Source organism: Pagrus major, chromosome 22 (assembly GCF_040436345.1).
Source record: "Pagrus major chromosome 22, Pma_NU_1.0".
Taxonomy (NCBI): domain Eukaryota; kingdom Metazoa; phylum Chordata; class Actinopteri; order Spariformes; family Sparidae; genus Pagrus; species Pagrus major.
In genome coordinates, this window is record NC_133236.1 from 19,979,179 (window position 1) to 19,998,171 (window position 18,993).

An 18,993-nucleotide genomic window follows, 5' to 3' on the forward strand; every position below is an offset into this window, starting at 1 on the left:
CTCAAACACCCACCCATGACAGAACCACGCACCCGTACCGGAGTTGACACCGCTGTGCCGACCCCCAGTCACCACCGTGGAGAGATGAACTGTCATGATTTCATGGTTAATTGCCAATTCCTTCCTCTTTCTGTCTTTTCTGGGATAAGGGAGGGGGGTGTACACTGTATAAGAGGGGCGTCCCCTCCCTTACTCCCCACAGTCTCCACATATCACATGGCTGCAGCTTGTGCGGACCTAGGAGGTCTGTGATTGGTCCCTTGCCTCACGGCTCCCCTTGGGAGTGACAACGTGAGAAGCTTGAAACCCAAGCCGCAGAGTGTATGGCTGTGTGCCCAAGTGTGTCAGTGTGTGTGTATGCCAAAAAGGCAATATAAACATTACTACCAGAGCACTGGCTCGAATGAGAAATTGTCTAACACAGGGATGAATAAGGAAAAGAAGAATCGGCATCAATAAGTCATGCAACCTTTGTTTACTTAACTGTGTATTTGTGTAAGATTGAGTGGCTGGCAGCATTTTATTAACACAGTACTTTTCAAACCCTCATCATTACTATGTCTTCGGATTTATTTATTTTTATATTATATTCAGATTATATTTCATAATTCAGGAGCAGTTTGATAATGAAGTATTTTACAGCAACATAATGTGAAGGTTCAAAATGTGCCAACAGTCACGTATGCCTTAGCAGGTGTACGTGTGCATTACTGTCCTTCCTTTCATCGTTGCTGTGTGGGGTTTTTGTAATGATCCAGAGAGAGATTAATATTCAAGTTAACATTTCAACTGCTAGTAATCACCAACCGCCAGGAAAATCTCCCAGGATGGTAAAGGTCTCCACAGCAACAACTAACCCCCCAATATCAGTCCAGCTCTTGGACAATTACACAATCACAACCTGTGCTATTAGATAATATCCTGTTGAGTGATTCCACAAAGGCATTTCTCCTCCCAAGACACTTGAATAATCCATCCACCCTTTTTCTGTATAACTGTCAGCTGTTTTAATTATAGTGACAGTAATTCCCTGTTTGCAATAAATAAATGTTTTTTCTTTGTTACAACTGTTCAGGAAAAAGTCATAATGTACACATCATTTGCCACAGTTGAAATGAGGACAGAAAAAAGTGTGTGTGTGTGTGTGTGTGTGTGTGTGTGTGTGTGTGTGTGTGTGTGTGTGTGTGTGCGTGTTACCTTGACCAGGTTGAGGATGATGATAGGAGAGCCAAACCGCTGCAGCATCTGGTCAAAGTGGAGGCCAGCTACATGGGCGTACGGGTCAGCTTGGTCCACTGAGAGAGAAGTTGTGTAATGTTTAGGGCCTTCAGGACATCACATGTTATTGAATAAACAATTAATTAATTCACCGTGCTAGATGTGAAAGTAGTCTGGCTCTAAACGCTACTTTCCCCCGGCAGCTTCTCTCATGTCCGCACTCCCGATATTTTCACATTTAAGGTGGTGAAATAAGGGTTTATTACGAACAAACAGGAGTCGAATTGTTGGAACTCCGGTGACTCTGCTGAAAGTGTAATGTTTTTAACAAAAACTGCATCCATCTTCCCCACAAAACTCAACAAAGCTTCTTCACTAAATTAAGAAAGATCAAAAGTAGGTAGATGAAGTAACTTGTTTGAACAGGGCCAGTCTGCGTCATACAGCCACACACTGAGCACAGTTACTTCTGACCCCTGCCTCTTGTCCCGCCCATTGTTCAGTTACATCCATTCACCTACATTTCCATTCTTTCGTTCTTTATTTTGAAATTATATTTAATGCCTCCATTTGCCATTTCCGGAGCCCAACACCTGCGGCCTGCCGTCAAATTGAACCAGTGAAGCAGCCAGAATAAAGATTAGAAGAAATAGGTCAGCTCGTCCGACAGTGTATCTCGCAAAGTTGCTCTCAAAACCGACAAGTTCACTCCACTACCATCTCATCATCCACTGAACTCTTACTCAGGCCTCGAGGTACATGAGAGTTCATGTCAACGTAAAGAGATGGCAGCCTATAACATTCTTGTCGTACCTTGGGAAGGGAACGTTTATAATGAGGATGATGATGAAGAATAGTCACCTATTCAGGTCATCTCCTTCACAACTGAAACATTCGCCCGCTTTAAGCCGGTCGTAAACACACTATATACTGTATATGTACACTTATGTAACTAGAAGTCTTGACATTCATAGCATAGATGAGCTGATGGGCAATGCATTGACTGATCTGGTCACTTGTACTCTGCAGTCACAGACACTGAGCTCAAATGGTCTCTTTACCATGTCTCTGACCTAGATTCGTTTAATAGGTGTCATTCTATGTAGCACACATCACAATTAAATAAATAGTACAACTGCATTGAACGAGGGCATTTATGTAAGTTTTGCAATACTCAAGGTAGCAACCGACTAACAAAACCCAACATTAGTAGTTGTTTTTGCTGTCAAAAAGAATGCCAAATTCAAATTTAAAAAGGAATCTTAAAAAATCTTGCAAAAATCAGAAACGTCTCAATTTTTATCAGCCTCTGAGTCAGTGTGTCATTGTAAGTATGGTAAATGGCCAATGGACTTGCATTTCTATAGCAATTTTCCAGTCTACTGACCACTCAAAGCGCTTTACAACACTTGTCACATTCACCCATTCACACACACATTCATACATGAATACATGCCATGCAAGGTGCCAACTGCTCATCAGGAGCAATTTGGGGTTCAGTATCTTTTCGACATGCTGGGGGAGCCATGGATTCTAACCAGCGACCTTCCGATTACTAGACGACCCGCTCTACCTCCTGAGCTACAGTCAGCCTAATAAAAGCTCAAATTAAAATGTTTTATCCTCTTAATCCTTCAGTGCAAAAACCAAAGTGTAAAGACGACATGTTGCAGTTTTACATTGCGGGTTACATGCCAGATCATTTCCTGGACACTATTCCACAAAGCAAAGCAAACCCAACATGAATAATTTCTTGATTCTGCTCAAATATGTATCAGTGAATGGCAAATAAGTGATCTGCAGTGAAGGTAAAGATATGATTTGAAAGAGAACGTGAACAGGACAACAATCCCAAGGGCAACCTGTGTCAAGCTACAGTACATGTTCACACAGAAATATAAACTGATGGTGCAAGAATTGGGCAGTGGAAATGTCAGATAAGGACTGTCTTTAAGGATCAAAGTGGGAGCAGGATGATCAGGTAGGCTGATACACAGAGGGATCTTAGGGACACGCTCAGTGTCTATCTCACACAGGTAAATGTCATCTGGGGATGAATTAAAGGGCAAACTGGGGGGAAAGAGATTATGATTTGATACAGGCATTGTACACATGCAGGCACCGATGTCTTCCAGAAACACACACACACACGCACCAGAAACACACACAGCAGTCTCTCTGATGTCATCAGTCTCAGGGACCTGATCACCTCCCTCCAGCCTCGGTTTTGTGTTTTTATCCTGCTCATAATGAGACAAGAGCATGGACACAAAGATGAGAACCAAGAGGGGGGTGTCCTGCCTTCACCTATTCATTTTTATTCTTTTTAATCTGTGTCCCAGTGGTTGAGAAGAATGGCCCGGGCATGAAGCCGCCCTCTTTTTTTGACGCATTTTTTCCAATTACATCCTTCCTCCGTCCCTACAAGGTTATTTCTGGTCCTGGAGAGCTGAGAGAATGAATAAATTTAGCATTATAAACATAAATAGCTAAACACCTACTGTGGTGCTCAATACCTAACCACTCGAAGAGGATATATCAGCATGTTTCATTTGCTATCTGTCTATATGTATAAGGGAAAGTGGATGAGAAAAATGTTCAATCTAAGCCTCGGCAACCCACTATCTACCTTTTCCATTATAAAGCAGATGTTCGGTATCCTAAGCAGCAAAAAGCTTATCGATATTTCGAGGCCATGATACTATTTTCCTAAGATAATATACAATACAACAAAAGATGTTTGATATCTCGAAGACTAGACAGACATCTGGTGTTTAGCAGGAGTCTTACATCGTATTGGAGGTTTCGGCATCATGGTAGAGATATCCTGGGACCAGTAGAGCGGGACAGAACCTCGCACCTGGACGTATGAGGAGTAACTTCCTGCTGTGAAAGACATAACTGAGGCGTCATGGACGATCTGCTCGGTCTCAACCTCATTAGCCACGTCCCCCTGAAAAAACAACAGAAAAACACAAAGAAACCGCAAACAGGGTTGAGAAAAACATCTCCCCATGAGATCCATTTAGGGGTTGTTCTGGAGCTTTCCTTCATATCACGTGATCTTAATCAGTAGACGGTGTTTTTCCAAGTTGTCATGGAATTGCAGATTTCCATTTTTTTAAGCATTTCTTATTCATGTTGAATTGGCAATCTAGATCCTGATCACATCCATCTGATGATGAAGATCATGTCATATAATTATGAACTCTCAAGCAGCTATTTATCTACTGCTCCCCAGGGCAAAAATGAACTTTGAACTTCAGCTTTAAAGCCAACATGGAAGAGAAGGCCATTAGGTGCTCTGAAAAAATAAAAAAAAGAGAAAATAACAGAAATGGAAACAGCTCAGCAGAGTTAATTTGATATGCTCCTCTGCTCGGAGCATGATGGAAACATAATATGCGTCACTCTATGTTGACTGTATGGTGGGATGAAGTTAGAGATATTATTTTTTTATTGTGTTTTTATCTTATTTTATCTTTTTTTGAATTTCTTTTGTCCTGTGTATGTTTGTAGATTGATATATGTACAGTTATCTGTCATTTATGTTTCTTGAAAGACTAATAAAAAAATGGAAACAGTAGTTAAGTAGCTGTTCAAAGCTTTTGATCATATCACATGATATTCTTAAAGGTCCACCCAAGAATTGAAAACCATTATCTACTGTCATTATGTCATTATCTACTCACCCCCATGAAAGTTGGGTGAAGTTTCATAGTCCACAAAACATTTCATTGCAGCATTCTCCACAACAACTGGTAGATGGGGACTTTTGAAACGTCAAAAAAGATAAATTGGCTCTGTGCAGCTCCCAAATTGATTTGAAAAGACGTTATTCACACCTCGATTGCACTTGGAGGTGTAAATAACGTTCAGACAGGGTGCTCGCTTACGCTTTTAGTAGCCACGGTGACGCGTGATTTCTGCTTTTAAAAAGGGTGAAAGGTTTCCTTTTTGAAATCAATTTGGGAATCTCGGGGCTCCTTGAGACTTGGAATAGATAATGACTGGGTCTACATTTTTGGGTGAAATTAACCTTTATTAAAATGTCAACCTGCACTAATCCGGGGCAGGGTAAGGACACTCCACTAGCTGTTGAAGATCATGTGATATGAGCAAAAGCTCCAAAGCAACTACTTAATGAACCTTACGTTGAGAGACTCTTATCAAGTAAATCCACACTTTTAGCCTTCAGGCCTTTGTTCACTGCAGACATCAGAGGGCAGGATGACCTCAGGCATAATTAATAATAATATTTTAATAAGTGCTGCACATGCTCTAGCTCGAGTAGTTTCAGGGCCCTGCTGGTGTGCATGACCCTGAAACTAGTCGAGCTCCCTGACACAGCTAATTAATACGTCTAAAGGAAGAAGAGCCATTTAACAATGTTAATTACACCTGTGCTTTTCCTACTACGACTCTTATTACAACTCTTTGATGTAATAAAAGCCAATCAGACATAATGTCAGAATGTAGGCTGTGACCAACCTAATTTCAGGATAGCAGTCCCAATAGAAGGAGAAAATCTATGTTTGTTCCTCCTCTCTCCTCCCACCACAAACCCACACAGACACTCATGCATACTCAAGGAAGAGGCAGCGGGTCAAATTAACCCCCTGTGATCAATCTGAGTCATCTCAATCATCGCGGTGGCCCTCAGCCCTGCCTCCACTATCTATTCTTCCCGGTTGCCTCGGCAACTGCTGTACCTCGCAGTTGGCTCCTCTTTTGAGGAAGCGGGTCCCGGCAAATTTGCTTGAGCGCCTGGCAATGAGGGTAATGTGAACTGGTCGGCCGTAGATCAGAAGTTCTGTAGTTGGAAGGTCAAGGAGAAATAATAGTAATAATGCACTACTGATAACATTAAACAATCACATACGTGTCTTATTTGTAGTCCACTGGTACTTACCCTCACTTACCACACTCATGTATCAGGCCTTATTCACAAATGATTAATTATTTAGCATTCTTTAAACTAAGGGCAAAACTAAAAGCAAACTCATGGAGATGTTACACTTTAGTCTGAGGTGTCACTCTGAGGTACGCTGCAATTTAAACTAAATCTATGATTTGCTGAAAAAGATGCTACATTAGCCAACTGAAACAAAACCTTGATATATGGTGGTAACCATGGTAATAACAACAGAGGAATTATCATCAAGCCCAAATAAGAGCAATTAGATCAATAAAAACACTATTATACAACACATTAAATTAAAAATATTAACACAGAACATTAAAAACAGGTCCAAATCACATATGAATTTTATTCTTATCTATAGCATGAAAATCTTGGGAAATATCACTAATGTCCATCTGTTTTTGCCAAAATCAGCTTTTGTTTCCTGTCTGCATCAGTGTCTCCTCATCTGCCCCAAATTTCTGCATTTACTCTATCCACCGAGTCTCCTCTTATTGCACCTATCCTCTCTCTAATTCTCTCAGAAAATGAGTACTGGCGGCCAAACAGTTTCCAGGAATCGTCTAAACTCAAAGCGCCCACACAGTGTCACCGTGGCAGCAGGCTGCCTGATTGGAGACGGTGTTGATAGCCGTACAGACTGTAAAGTGCACCTTAGGTTTCTGGCCTGCAGCAACACAAAAACACAAAAGATGGCTTCAAAGTATCAATTAAATATAGAAGTAACTTTTTTGACTAAAAAGTATAAAGGCAACATATTTAACAAGGCTCAGTGTGATTTATGCATCGGAGACGTGATGGTAAATGATTGAAATCTGAAACCTGAACCTAAGGCAGACTTTTACCATAATAAATCAGACTGTTTACTCAGCTCCAGTCAAGCTCAAAGCCTCTCTGCAGCAGCAACTCATGCATCAATACTACAAAAGCTTCTCAAAAAATCCAGAGGAAATGATTCATGAAGAGCTTAATACAAATCCCTAGTATGCAGCTTGTGTCTGGTCAAATCTTCAAAGCAACAGCTACAGTAGCACTGAAATGAAGAACTAATTAAAACAAAACAAAAAACATGTATGCACATACAAACTCATGATTTGTCTCCAATCCAAAAAGAAAAAAACCTGCATCTTCTCTGATTAAGTATGCACAATGTTGCTGCTTTTTTTCCCGGGAGATGACAGATGGAGAGATTACGCAAGTGCCAGTGTTTACATACCTGATAATCTTTGCTTAATTGTGATGATACTTGTTTTGCTGAAGCCCTAAAAACAAACACTAATTGCTTCTGCGGTTTTGTGGTCAATCACATTCTTGCTCACAGTGTAATCTACGTCCTCTCGTGGAGGCCACGTACAGTTCAAAAAGTGATGCTGAAGCTTAGAGAAGAGGAGGAGTACACACAAAGGACGACACTTTGAGAGATACAATTGGGTCCGATTTAAGTTCCTGTGCTGCAGAATATGTAGGGCACATTTTCGTAAGTTTTAAATAAACACAGCAATAAGTGGATCATGCCAATAAGCAAAAACAGCACAAATGAATAAACTAACTTGGACAATGCTCAAAGGATACTGGACTGGCCACAAAAGCCATGGATTATATACATGAGCCAGTCGTGATGCACAATGTCCTTGACTCGTTCCAGCAGCTTCCCGTTCCACACGTACTTGTAGTACGGTTCGTTCTGGATGCCATAAACCACTGTGGCGGAAGAGTAGGGACACATTAAACCTCTGAATCAGACTAAATTATCAGTTAAGAAGCAACAAATGGAAAAAGGCTGAGGTGACACAGGCTGTGGAACAAGAGCATAATAAGAAACATTTGTATTATTTTGCTGTAAATGGGATAAAGCTTATGTGACTAAAATACATAGTATGTCACATCAGCCGAGGAAAGTCAAGTTAATTTTCAATGGATTTTCATTGTAACATGCAAACCTGCAGGAAAAACTGACACATCAGTGACTTTCCCCTTTTTATAGGCATTACTGTAATTGCAACAGGAAAAAAACAATTTTGCTAACATTATCTTTAATTTGTTATGTGAACAGGTTCATTACCTAAAATGACTAAATGCAGTAGCCTAAAGGTGCACTATGTAAGAATTGGCCAGCTGTCGTTAGCTAGTTAGCTCAATTAGCCATGCAGCTAGCAGTCCGTAGTCGCAGCTCCTAACACCAGGGGCGTATTGTTGTTGTTTACACCGCCAGGATGCTTTTGTAGTTCATGCAAAAATCCAATCTGTTCTAAGTGTATCACACTTAAGCAATGAGTCTGAGCAAAGTCTACTGTACATTCAGTCTGTTGGTCTAGCTTTTCCTCTTTACTCCACCTTCTCATCCATCCAATTACTGAGTTTCTAGCTCAGCCGAAGCAACAAAGAAAAGGAAGAGAGGGTTATAGATTAATCTCGCTCACCTTGCGTAGGCAAACCCTCATCTTCAAAGATGTCGAAGCTGTCCTGCTTGCTCTGCGTTTGTACCTCTTCCTCAGCTGAGGTCACTGGCGATGACCACAGCTCGTAAGGCCTCTGCAGCAGAGTCAGGTTGTACTGCAGCGAATGGCTCAGGTCGTAGCTGTAACTGCAAGGTACAACAGCAACATTATTTGAAAGAGCCATTGACCCCTGATGAATAAAGATGTGGCCAAACTTCAGAAATAAAATCACAAACAGTTGCAATATGATTTAGATACATGAAAACTGACACCTAAAAGATATTCTTCCTTAGTTGATGATATCATATAAAAAATGTTTGCACCTTTATGCCAATGAAATAGCCACATTGATATGGAAGAAGTGAAGACCTTCAACTAGACATTCAAAACATGTAATAAACTTTTCAGGCTGTGTAGACTACTCTAACCTCAGGCTTTTATTCAAACTGCATATGTGTTTTTTTTCTTCTTTTGTGAGAATTTGGACTGATAATTTGTCTTACCTGAAGTAGAAGTTGCTGGAAAGGTCCACGTTCTGAAAGATGCGCACATATCTAAGAGAGAAAAAACTCAGTCAGAGGAACACACATCTGATTTAGTATCAGAAAAAAAAGTCATCTAGAAAGGGAATTTATTAATAGGTTTTATAATATTAATCTTGGTCTCAGCATGATTCTGTACATTGTGCAACCTTTTTTAAGAATTATAATCATCTGTGATGATTTTTTATCATTCAGATATGCATGCGTTTTATGTTCTTGTTCCTTATGGCTTTATAGACCCTATTAACGGCAAAGATTTTGACTTGCCAAAGCAGAAAAAAAGCACAATAACATTGATGAGGGTGTCCCAGTGAGTGTGCATGCACAATACCAGAGTCCTTGAACCAGCTCATCTAAGTGGAATGCAGCCACCATTAATGTTATAAATTCCGCCTGAGCTTTTTCTACTTTGACAAGTCAAAATGTCTGCTGTGAACAGGGTCTATTCAGACATCACTGAACAATTACAGAGACTTCCAATGCTTGTGAGTTATTTGGCGCCTCGTATGAGATGAGAGATTTTGCCGTTGAAGCCTTAATTAACGGCCATCATCGTTAGTGTGAGCGATGCAGTTGGCATGAACGAAAGTTTATAACAGAAGAGAGACTGAGAATAGTTGAATAGTTTCACTGTTTCATAGTTTAGTAAACTCATTTTATTCGCTATGTGCATAAGACATGATAATTGGTACGAAATACCAAATACCAGATATAATTTCTGCATTTTGTACCTTTTGCTGCTGCTGCCTTTGATCTGATGGCATTCAATTCAGCCTTGTGCTGTCTTGAAAGTGTCACAGAAATGTTACTGGGTCAGATCATGTGAGATTGCTGTTGTGACCTTTATGTAAAAGTGGTGCTTAGTCAGACATGAAACCAAACTGTTAAATACCCATCGCATTAATGTAAAAGGGTGCATGTCAGAAATGGGCGACAGCTTGTCTTCAATATCAATGACCCTGTCCATGAAGACTATGGTGTGTGTTTAAACACACACACACACACACGCACACGCACGCACGCACGCACGCACGCACGCACGCACGCACGCACACACACACTCAATTGCAAACACATGAATATAAAGTACGACGGTGTGCTGCAAACAATGCTGCATGATTCTTAAACACTTCTAAAAGAGAAGGCAAAAGTACCTTGCTTCATCAGGGTGTGTGACCCTGACCGAGTCATTGGGGATGTAGATCATGCTGGTGTCTTCAATTTTGTAGATGGAGTGGCCACCGATGTCAGCCATCTTTCTACGCTTGGTGATCAACACAATGTAGTACCCCTCGAGGAAACGTACAAACCCTGTCAACAACAAAGAAACAAACCAATCAAATGCAATTTTCTTTCGAGGAACTTATTTTTTCTACCATAACCATGGTTTCCACACCAGCATATGTGTGAATGTTTGAAGACTTCTCAATTGTGCTGTCTTACTGCGATGGCAGAAAACTGTGGGAGACACACATGCAGACAGCAGAACATAATCCAAGTACTTTTAATGATTCATGGCTTCTTATGTCTTTCTCAAGGACTTAAAAGGCCAACATTTTTTCCCTCAAATACACAAACTTTCATGGATTTCACGTTCCTTCTTACCTCTGACATAACCTGAGTTATTCATGAGACGCCAGTGAAGGTCAGAAAAAAGCCTCAGCAAGCAGATTTGTATGTAAACCTTTCTGCTGCCTGCAAATCAGCCACGATTTTGACAATAGGAACGAGTGAACAACTCCATTTGCAGAGGTGGATCATTTGTGAGTGTTTGTGTGTCATACTTTGCAATATCACCTATACACAATCCAATCCATTTAGTCTTACATAATTAAAATCTGACCCAGAAAGCATAGTCGGTGATTCGCTTTCAGCTTTGGGTGAGCTATTTTTTCATTGTGACATTCAACACAGAATAGAACAGCCTAAATATTATTAGTCATAGTTGCCTGCAATATGTCACACCTAAAACTAATCTGTTGACAGATGAATTGTGTTTCGCGGACGCAATTTTGGAACTGAATAAGAAGTACACGGACATTTGGACTATTTAGGATCACAGTTGTGATGTAAGCTGACTAGTGAGGCTGATTAGTTTCATGTCTCATATGAAGAGAATGCCACAAATGCAGGTGCAGACCCTTTGATGCAAATCCATGATTACATAAACAACCACTTACATATACAAATAAATATGCTTGATTAGCTCAGTGTCGATGCAATGAATTAAATATTTCAGTCTCTGTGTTTGCACAATTTGATCAACCTACTTTCTTTAATTGTTGGAACAATATAATTTGTAGTTTATATGTCTAAGAGACTGAATATGCTCTACTGCAACAAGTGGTGGTTAGTAAAGGTGGAAATTAAAGTAAATTTCCAGTGACAGTGAGTACTAATCAGCCTGTGAAAATTCTTGTATAAGTTAAGGCACCGGAGTAACTTTTTACACTGGTTGCACTGGTGCGCCACACTTCATTTTCTTCATTTAAATTACAGCACAAATAAGTTAAATCTAACCTGCTGAATATCAGGTCCCCCAGGGTGACCAATGAAAATGTTTAGTCCCACTTGACAGATTTTTGGGTGTAAGTGCGACGCATAAGGTAACCTTAAGTGTCTATATGAGATGCACCGGGCTTTCTGATAACTCCACGGCAATATTCACTCAGAACAATTGCTTACTCCATTATTAACCCATAAACATAGTATACAGAGCAACAAAGTTCACATAGAGTGGGTTGGGGTGAGCTTTTCCTAAACAGAGCCAAACTGTATCAGAAACCGTGGAGTGTGACAAGCGTCTGCACCATTAGGTCTGTACTTGATGAGAATGGGTTGCATGTTTATCAGACAGGCTACGTTACAAACTGGGGGCATTGAGTTTGAAAGCTGTGGGTGTTTACCAGAGAGGGAGGATCTAATGCCACGTTCACATTATATTTAATGGGTGGTAGAGACAGGATATCTCAGCCTCAGCTACATCTGTTTTAACCCCTTTTTTAACCTTGTCTGTCTAAATACTAAATTGCTGACATACAGTTTTAAGTTTGAGACTGTTGTTTAACATTTTTCCATTCCTATCTGAATAATTATCACTGACTGAGAAGGTCAGCAGGCTGTTCTATGTGGTCATACTTTGGGTTTTGATCCTGGTTTTGTACTTTATTGCATAGCTTTGCCTATATTGTATACAGAGATTATATAATATATACGTTTTAACACTTCTGTTTTCATGTTTGTTTAAATTAAGAAAAAGAAATTATTTTGATTCACAAAATACCATACTATAACTATCATAACTGCTACTCTGATACTGGATACAGATATCCAAATTTGCAGATATGAGGTATTTTTCACTGCACAATGACTACCAACTAAGCTTCTGAGTTACAACATTGTGTAAGAGAAAGTTATACTTCCACACCCCTCTTAATATTCTTTCACTTTTGGCATTGCTGACTGACAATTCCTATGCAGTTCACTGTGTTTCTTCCTGCCAGCGATGGGTCAGACTGACAAAACTGGGAGAAGAAGGTGAATAAAAACATACTCATAATAATGGCACTCACTGTATACAGTAACAAGAAATGTGCCAAGCGAATGGACTCTCAGGACTTGGCTGGATCACTCTTTTATTCCATGTAACACAGTGACTTTGACGAACAGCGGCTTGTCTGCAAAAGGTGGCAATAGGGCACAGTGCAAAAAAAAAAAACAACGTCCAAGCCACACTCTGTCCGTGTCCGAGCCAGCTTCAACAAAGATGCTGAATTATCTCAGATGTGTTATTATTACATCCTAAAAAGGCCTTACTAGTTTTAGTTGACAACTGCTAGCATTTCTTTGCCGGAAATGGAAACTCTTACAGCTCAAAGCAAATGGCGGGTGGCTCAGTAGATGGCAATGTCAGTCAGCCGGTCAGTAAGTTGGTCCACCACTTTGGTCAAAACTGAAATATCTCAACGACGACTGGATGGATTTTCATGGTTTCATTAAAAATTAAGCATTTAGCTCAACACATCACTGTGCCAAAGTGCAGCATCACAGAGCTGCTAGCATGGTTGTTGTTTGTTATTTATGTTTCAGTGTTTATTTAGTCTGGTTTGGTCCTGCTGGTAAAACTGGGACATGATGGTTGGAAATAAACATTTATAACATTTAACATTTATTTATTTCACCAAGAAATTAGGAAAATGGCTTTCTTGCAATTGCTAAATCTTGACGGGAACTATGTAGAAATATGTTAATTAAATTAGGAAAGTTTTGTCAATTCATTGATGAAATATGCTTGATTAGATAGTGCCTATTGATCACTGTCACATGTATGCAGATTTTAACTTTGTCCCTCAAAATCAAGCACAAAGTGTTTGCACTTATTTTCTCAAAAATGTACATTCCTGACAAAGACATATTACATACGATCATCCTGAGTACAGAAAGAGACATTCAGGGGAATTGACCAAGGATCAGTAAGGTCGGGTCCAGATCAGATCACCAGAGTAGGTCATCATGCTGTGTGTATTGCAATTGGTATAACATGAAATGTGGGTCAGGACTTGACAACTGGCTATGCAGTGCTTTCGTGAATCCACAGCTCTGTAAGACCAATTACTTTACACAGAGCTACTGGGGTACAAGCCAAGGACATACTGTTATCAGTTACACAAACTTCTCACGTAACAAATCTCGGCTTTTATATGGAGCAGACAGACAGAAAGAGTGGACATGAGAAAATCAGAGCAAGAGTGTGTCATGTCTTGGGTTAACAAAGACCAATAACAGAAAACTATTAAAAGCTTAGCGCTGAGTTGTGATTAGGTCTGTCGGGCAAAATCCAAAGCACAGACGAAGAGGGGATGAGCTGTTCTTCCCATCCAAAATGACTCAAGAATGATGCGTTACGTTTCACAGAAACTAATGTTGTAACATATAAACAGTTTTTAATTACATTTCTTGCCTTGTTTTTTGACATTAATAGACGTGTTAAAAAAAAAAAGCAAGATTGTTAAAGCTTCTTTTAACCTGATTTTCTACAAAAGGAAAGAGAAAGTAATAAAAATGTGAAAAAGCTTCTTGCTGCTTCTGAATACACCACTCATCATTATTTGAAACCTGAACATTGAATGTTATAAGCTTCACAAAAGGTGGTAGTAGTGGTAGTAGGGCTTTATTGTACTGAATTACATTATACTGACAGGTGTTCCTTTTATTGAATGTTTTTCCATCTGCAGCACTTAATATGCAAAAACCAGGTCAGTCTCCCAAGACATAGAATTGATGCTTTGGAGATGAAGCACATGTTGTCATCACTGTGCCCAAATGGTTGCTGCTACGCCAGTAAGGAATAAAGTGAAGGGGCTGTACTCACCCACAATGCCAAAGGCGGACACAGCCCTGGACAGACCTGAGGAGCCCTTTTGGCCAATCTTGGTGCGGTTGCCCAGGTCCAGGCGGCCCAGCAACTCCCGAACCTCTTGCTGACTGTACACATGCTACAAATTCACACACACACACACACACACATACATACATACACATAGACACACACGCATACACAAACACATGAATAAAGCTGTAAGCACTTTCTGCTTCCTTGTTTATGTGCAGTTTCCATGTTGTACAACAACAGGAGAAAACAGGGCATGATGTATTTCTTTTTCAGAAGAAAAGCTGCTCCTTATGGGTAAGATTTCGACGAATAACTTAATTCAGAGCCAGTGAGACTTGCACAATACAATTATTTTCTGCGCAATAATGAGTTAATGACTAGCAGGCTTTGTTTAATCAATGGCTTAAAATTTTCGACAAAAGTGCTTAGATTGACTCTCACTGGGGCAATTAATACACAAATAGATTAGCTGCTATCCAAATTCTTTCTGCAATATTGTAATGAATAAACAGTGAATATTTCGTTTTAATCAGAACAACCTTTGCATGCATTTTATTTGCAAAGGAACCATCTCAATGCATATCATAGATTTCACTTCAGTCGTGTGCTATATACATTATGCCGCAGTATTTGTGTATGAATTTCTTCTATTAATTAAATTCATTCTTCTGCAAAATGCAGTAAGTCAAAGAGATTTACAGGAGACTAACCCTAATAAAACATTTCTATGCCCTTCAGCTCATGCTATGATCTTTATCCATCTCAGAAATATGAAGAGGTTCTCTGCAGCCTTATACTTCACTATGTGCTTTGCCAGCTTTCCTTATATATGAACTAAGAGAAAGTGAAAGATGATTCTGCATCATCAGCTTTAAAGCTGCTCACCTCCGTTTCTTCATCACACTTTCAAGCATCCACACTGTGTTTATAACATACGCTACTATGCCAGTCAAATGGAAAAACAAACAGGGTTTCCTGAGGTCGGTATAATATCTGCAGGAATGAGAGCGTGGGGTGATGGATATTTAGTCATGGATGCCTTATAATAACAAACACATCACAGTCATAATCACCCACAACATGAACAAACAAATCAACTCCCAGCTCATAGATCCTGGTAATGAACAGTGGAGAAGAAAAGGAGGTATGCTCAGCACTCATCAGCTAAGCTGTCATCCACAATACACTTGGGACAGGCTGAGTGATTGTACAATTTTACCCCAAGCGTGCTGTACAGTATTACATAAGCATATACATTAGCACTGTACTAACTCTGGTGGGAGCTCTGCCACTTACCTTATCGTCAATTATGACCAGGTCTTTGGGTTCTGTGCGGTCAATCTTCAGCACTCGGTGTTTGGTCTGCGCCTGATTGGTCCCCACCAAAAAGTACCTCTGGGAAGAAACATGCATGCAAAAGGATGAACACACTGTTTCATGTGTGATTACATAACAGTCTCTGGATACTTGTTCTCAGCGCAAGAATTTTTCTCGTCGAAAACATGATTCAGTCAGATTCAGAGAGTACACAGTGGGATAATTTGTCTTAGAGAAGACATGTTTTCAAATTTCAAAAGACACAGACAGTCCATGTTATTACAAGCCAGCTTTCTACAGCACTGTCCCATTGTTCAAGTCTCTTTAGGATTTTTTTCCTGCAACATTTTTTCTCCACAATAAGCCACCCAGGTAAAAATGGATGCATCAGAAGATTGTGAAATTACAGACAAAAGGCTGATATGTTTGGTATAATCGTATATGAGAATATACACTGGATTTAGAGAAGCTACAATCCAGAGTACAAGTGGGCAAAGCACATGTTTTATCACATCCATCCCTGACTCCAAAAGAGTTGGGACACTGTGTAAAATGTATAGAAAAAAAAGAATGCAATGATTTGTGTATCCTTTTTGACCTATATTCAATTGAATACAGCACAAAGACAAGATATTTAATGTTCTAATCACTAAACTTTGTTGTTTTTTGTTAATATACACTTGTTATGTATTTGATGTAGCCTGCACGATTTGGTAGAAAAATAATACTGCAATTATTTTGACAGATATTACTATTGTCATATGATTTACAATTAGTAGGGCTGATGATTTTTATGTCACAATTTTCATTTTCATTGAAAACACTATTAAAATCATGATGACTTGTTAGGTTCTGTACTAAACAGGCATGTTATTTAATTTTTTTTTTTTTTATCATTCTCATATGTTCCCTCTATTACTTTTTCTCTTCAAGTCATTATTTTTCTCACACTGGGTTGTGAGATGGCTTAAGATTTTCTGCCCACTAAACACTGTTAAATTGGAACATCATGTATCAGTACAGTTTGCAACCATTAGGGCCATTTTGTCCTGTTCCACATGTCCAAGTATCCAACAGAGTCCTTTTGTCCACAATAGTTAGCCAGTTTATCCACTGGGCAGAGGTTCAATAAGAGATTATGACAAAAAACACTCCTGCCTTACCACATGTGCACATTTATACTTATTAGAATTAGAACTAAACTTGTAATTACAGTAAGTTTTTATAGCTAAATATAATTATTTTGACTGTTTAGACAATTGTGATGCAAATGCCTATGAGTTGGTAGTCAGCAGACTGGAGTATACCTTCATCACCAACTCTCTTTTGCTGCCATCTAGTGTTTGCTGACCAGAAAACACACTCCTACAGGAGTTCTACATCATTCTCCACCTTCATGTTTGTGTCTGTGAACTTTGTGAATGTTAAGTATGGCTTTCTTACATCCATACAAGTAGGAAATCCATCGCTAGAGTCCGCATTTCACCAGGAGTGATAGCAACTCAAAACAAGCGATGGATTTTGGCCGTTAGAGGGTCTTGACCTGTGAATGTCAGCGATTTAAACACCCAGACTACCTGAGAAAATGTGCCATTCATGTGTCATCATTACTTTAGAGGCACAGACTGGGCTACATGGCTCCAAGTGTGTGGGCGTATGGATATAAAGCAGCTTGTTGAAGATAAAGAACAGGCGTGCTCAGTTAACTTCCCTTTGCTGATAAACGTATAAAGAATAAGATGTTTTGTTCCCATGCTGTTCTTACCATTACAACTATGCCTGTATAGTATGTACTAATGTTTCCCAGAAGGCACCAGGAGAGCATAAAAGCAGCTTTTACATGTAGGTGTGATGTTTTAAAGACATTTTGATGGCTACTTGCAGGTGTAACCTATAAACAGACTGGTCAGAGGTTTTGGTGAAACAGTGATAATAACAGCATAAAGATGTTGACAGACTTACGGCTCTGGTTTCATACAGAACCATCCTCTGGATCCCACTGATGATACCCGCAGACTGAGGCATTTTTAGCCCTGTGTTCTCCAAACAGTCACAATCCAGATGAGACAACAGCTGCAAAGGGTACGACAGACAATATGTAATCCATCGCTTCACACCATACAGGTCAAAAGACATATGTAGTTAACCTTGATACTTGTAGTCACTGTGTGTGCACAGTGTTGTGTCTCTCAGCATTCCCTTGCCACAGTTAAGTAACGTTACTCACCATTGATTTAGCTAGCTAGCTGCGTTAGCCACAACTCATCTCCAGCCAGGGATGATTTTAAACATCTCCCTTGGCGGTCAAAACAACTTATTCTTTAGACGTTGTTGATATATTAAACATGTCCGTGTGTACCCTGCCCAAGTACTTACGGCTAGCACATAACAAACAGAATGCTACATGAATTTGTTTAAGTCAGGTGACTGTCATGACCGACTGGGCGAACGCCTGTCAACTGGTACGGTGCCTCGCAGGGTCAAAAAGCCCGAAGGATTGACAATGCGATTCATAATAGACGCATTGAGTGCGCATCTTTGTATTTATCTCTTTTTACTCGCACAGTAGCGACTACAAGTGTTTATAACTGTAAATAAATAAATAAATTAGACTAAATACACATTTTAAACTTCCTTGAGTCCATAAAGTAGCTCATTAGTGTGGCGTAACTAGCTAAAGTGTGGAAATCCAAACCGTCTCCCCTTAGTTTGTTAGTTGCTATAGTAACTGTGGTTAGTGGCGAGCGTATGGTTAGGCTAGCTACGTAACGTAGCTAATGCTAGTAAACAGACGATGATAAAAAGTTTAAACGGGTAAAAATGGATGAAACAATGCCCCAAAGCAACGGTAAGTAAACTTTTGGTAAAATATAACAGCCTTCACCTATGACTAATAAACTTTTATATTTGAAATGCTGGTAAATTAACGTTAACTTAAGGTACGCTCGGTTGTCACATATGCTACAGGAAACTTGAACTTTGATAGCGAAGTTCTTCTGTTCATTCTCCCTCAAACAGACCGTTTAGTGGACAACCTTATAGAGGATGAAGCTGAGAGAGAGACTCTTCTTGCCAAACCCACCTGCTTCATCATAGTTGGAAGACCGGTAATTTCTTGACACTGGCATTTTCGCCCCCCAAATGCATTTCATGTCATATGAC

At 39.7% G+C, this 18,993-nt stretch overlaps 1 protein-coding gene across 1 annotated transcript in view; it reads right to left on the reverse strand.

The window, feature by feature from the left end:
- Positions 1-18,219, reverse strand: part of fig4a (FIG4 phosphoinositide 5-phosphatase a) — a 51,148-nt gene extending 32,929 nt beyond the window's left edge. The window contains exons 1-11 of the mRNA XM_073493171.1: positions 18,059-18,219; positions 17,794-17,904; positions 15,811-15,909; positions 14,494-14,617; positions 10,277-10,433; positions 9,084-9,134; positions 8,563-8,726; positions 7,715-7,843; positions 5,931-6,031; positions 4,009-4,171; positions 1,198-1,295 (exon numbers count right to left, since the gene is read on the reverse strand). Coding sequence (XP_073349272.1) covers positions 1,198-1,295; positions 4,009-4,171; positions 5,931-6,031; positions 7,715-7,843; positions 8,563-8,726; positions 9,084-9,134; positions 10,277-10,433; positions 14,494-14,617; positions 15,811-15,909; positions 17,794-17,904; positions 18,059-18,061 — 1,200 coding nt within the window. The 5' untranslated portion in view covers positions 18,062-18,219. The remainder of the gene's footprint in view (positions 1-1,197; positions 1,296-4,008; positions 4,172-5,930; positions 6,032-7,714; positions 7,844-8,562; positions 8,727-9,083; positions 9,135-10,276; positions 10,434-14,493; positions 14,618-15,810; positions 15,910-17,793; positions 17,905-18,058) is intronic.
- Between the last annotated feature and the right edge of the window lie 774 nt (positions 18,220-18,993).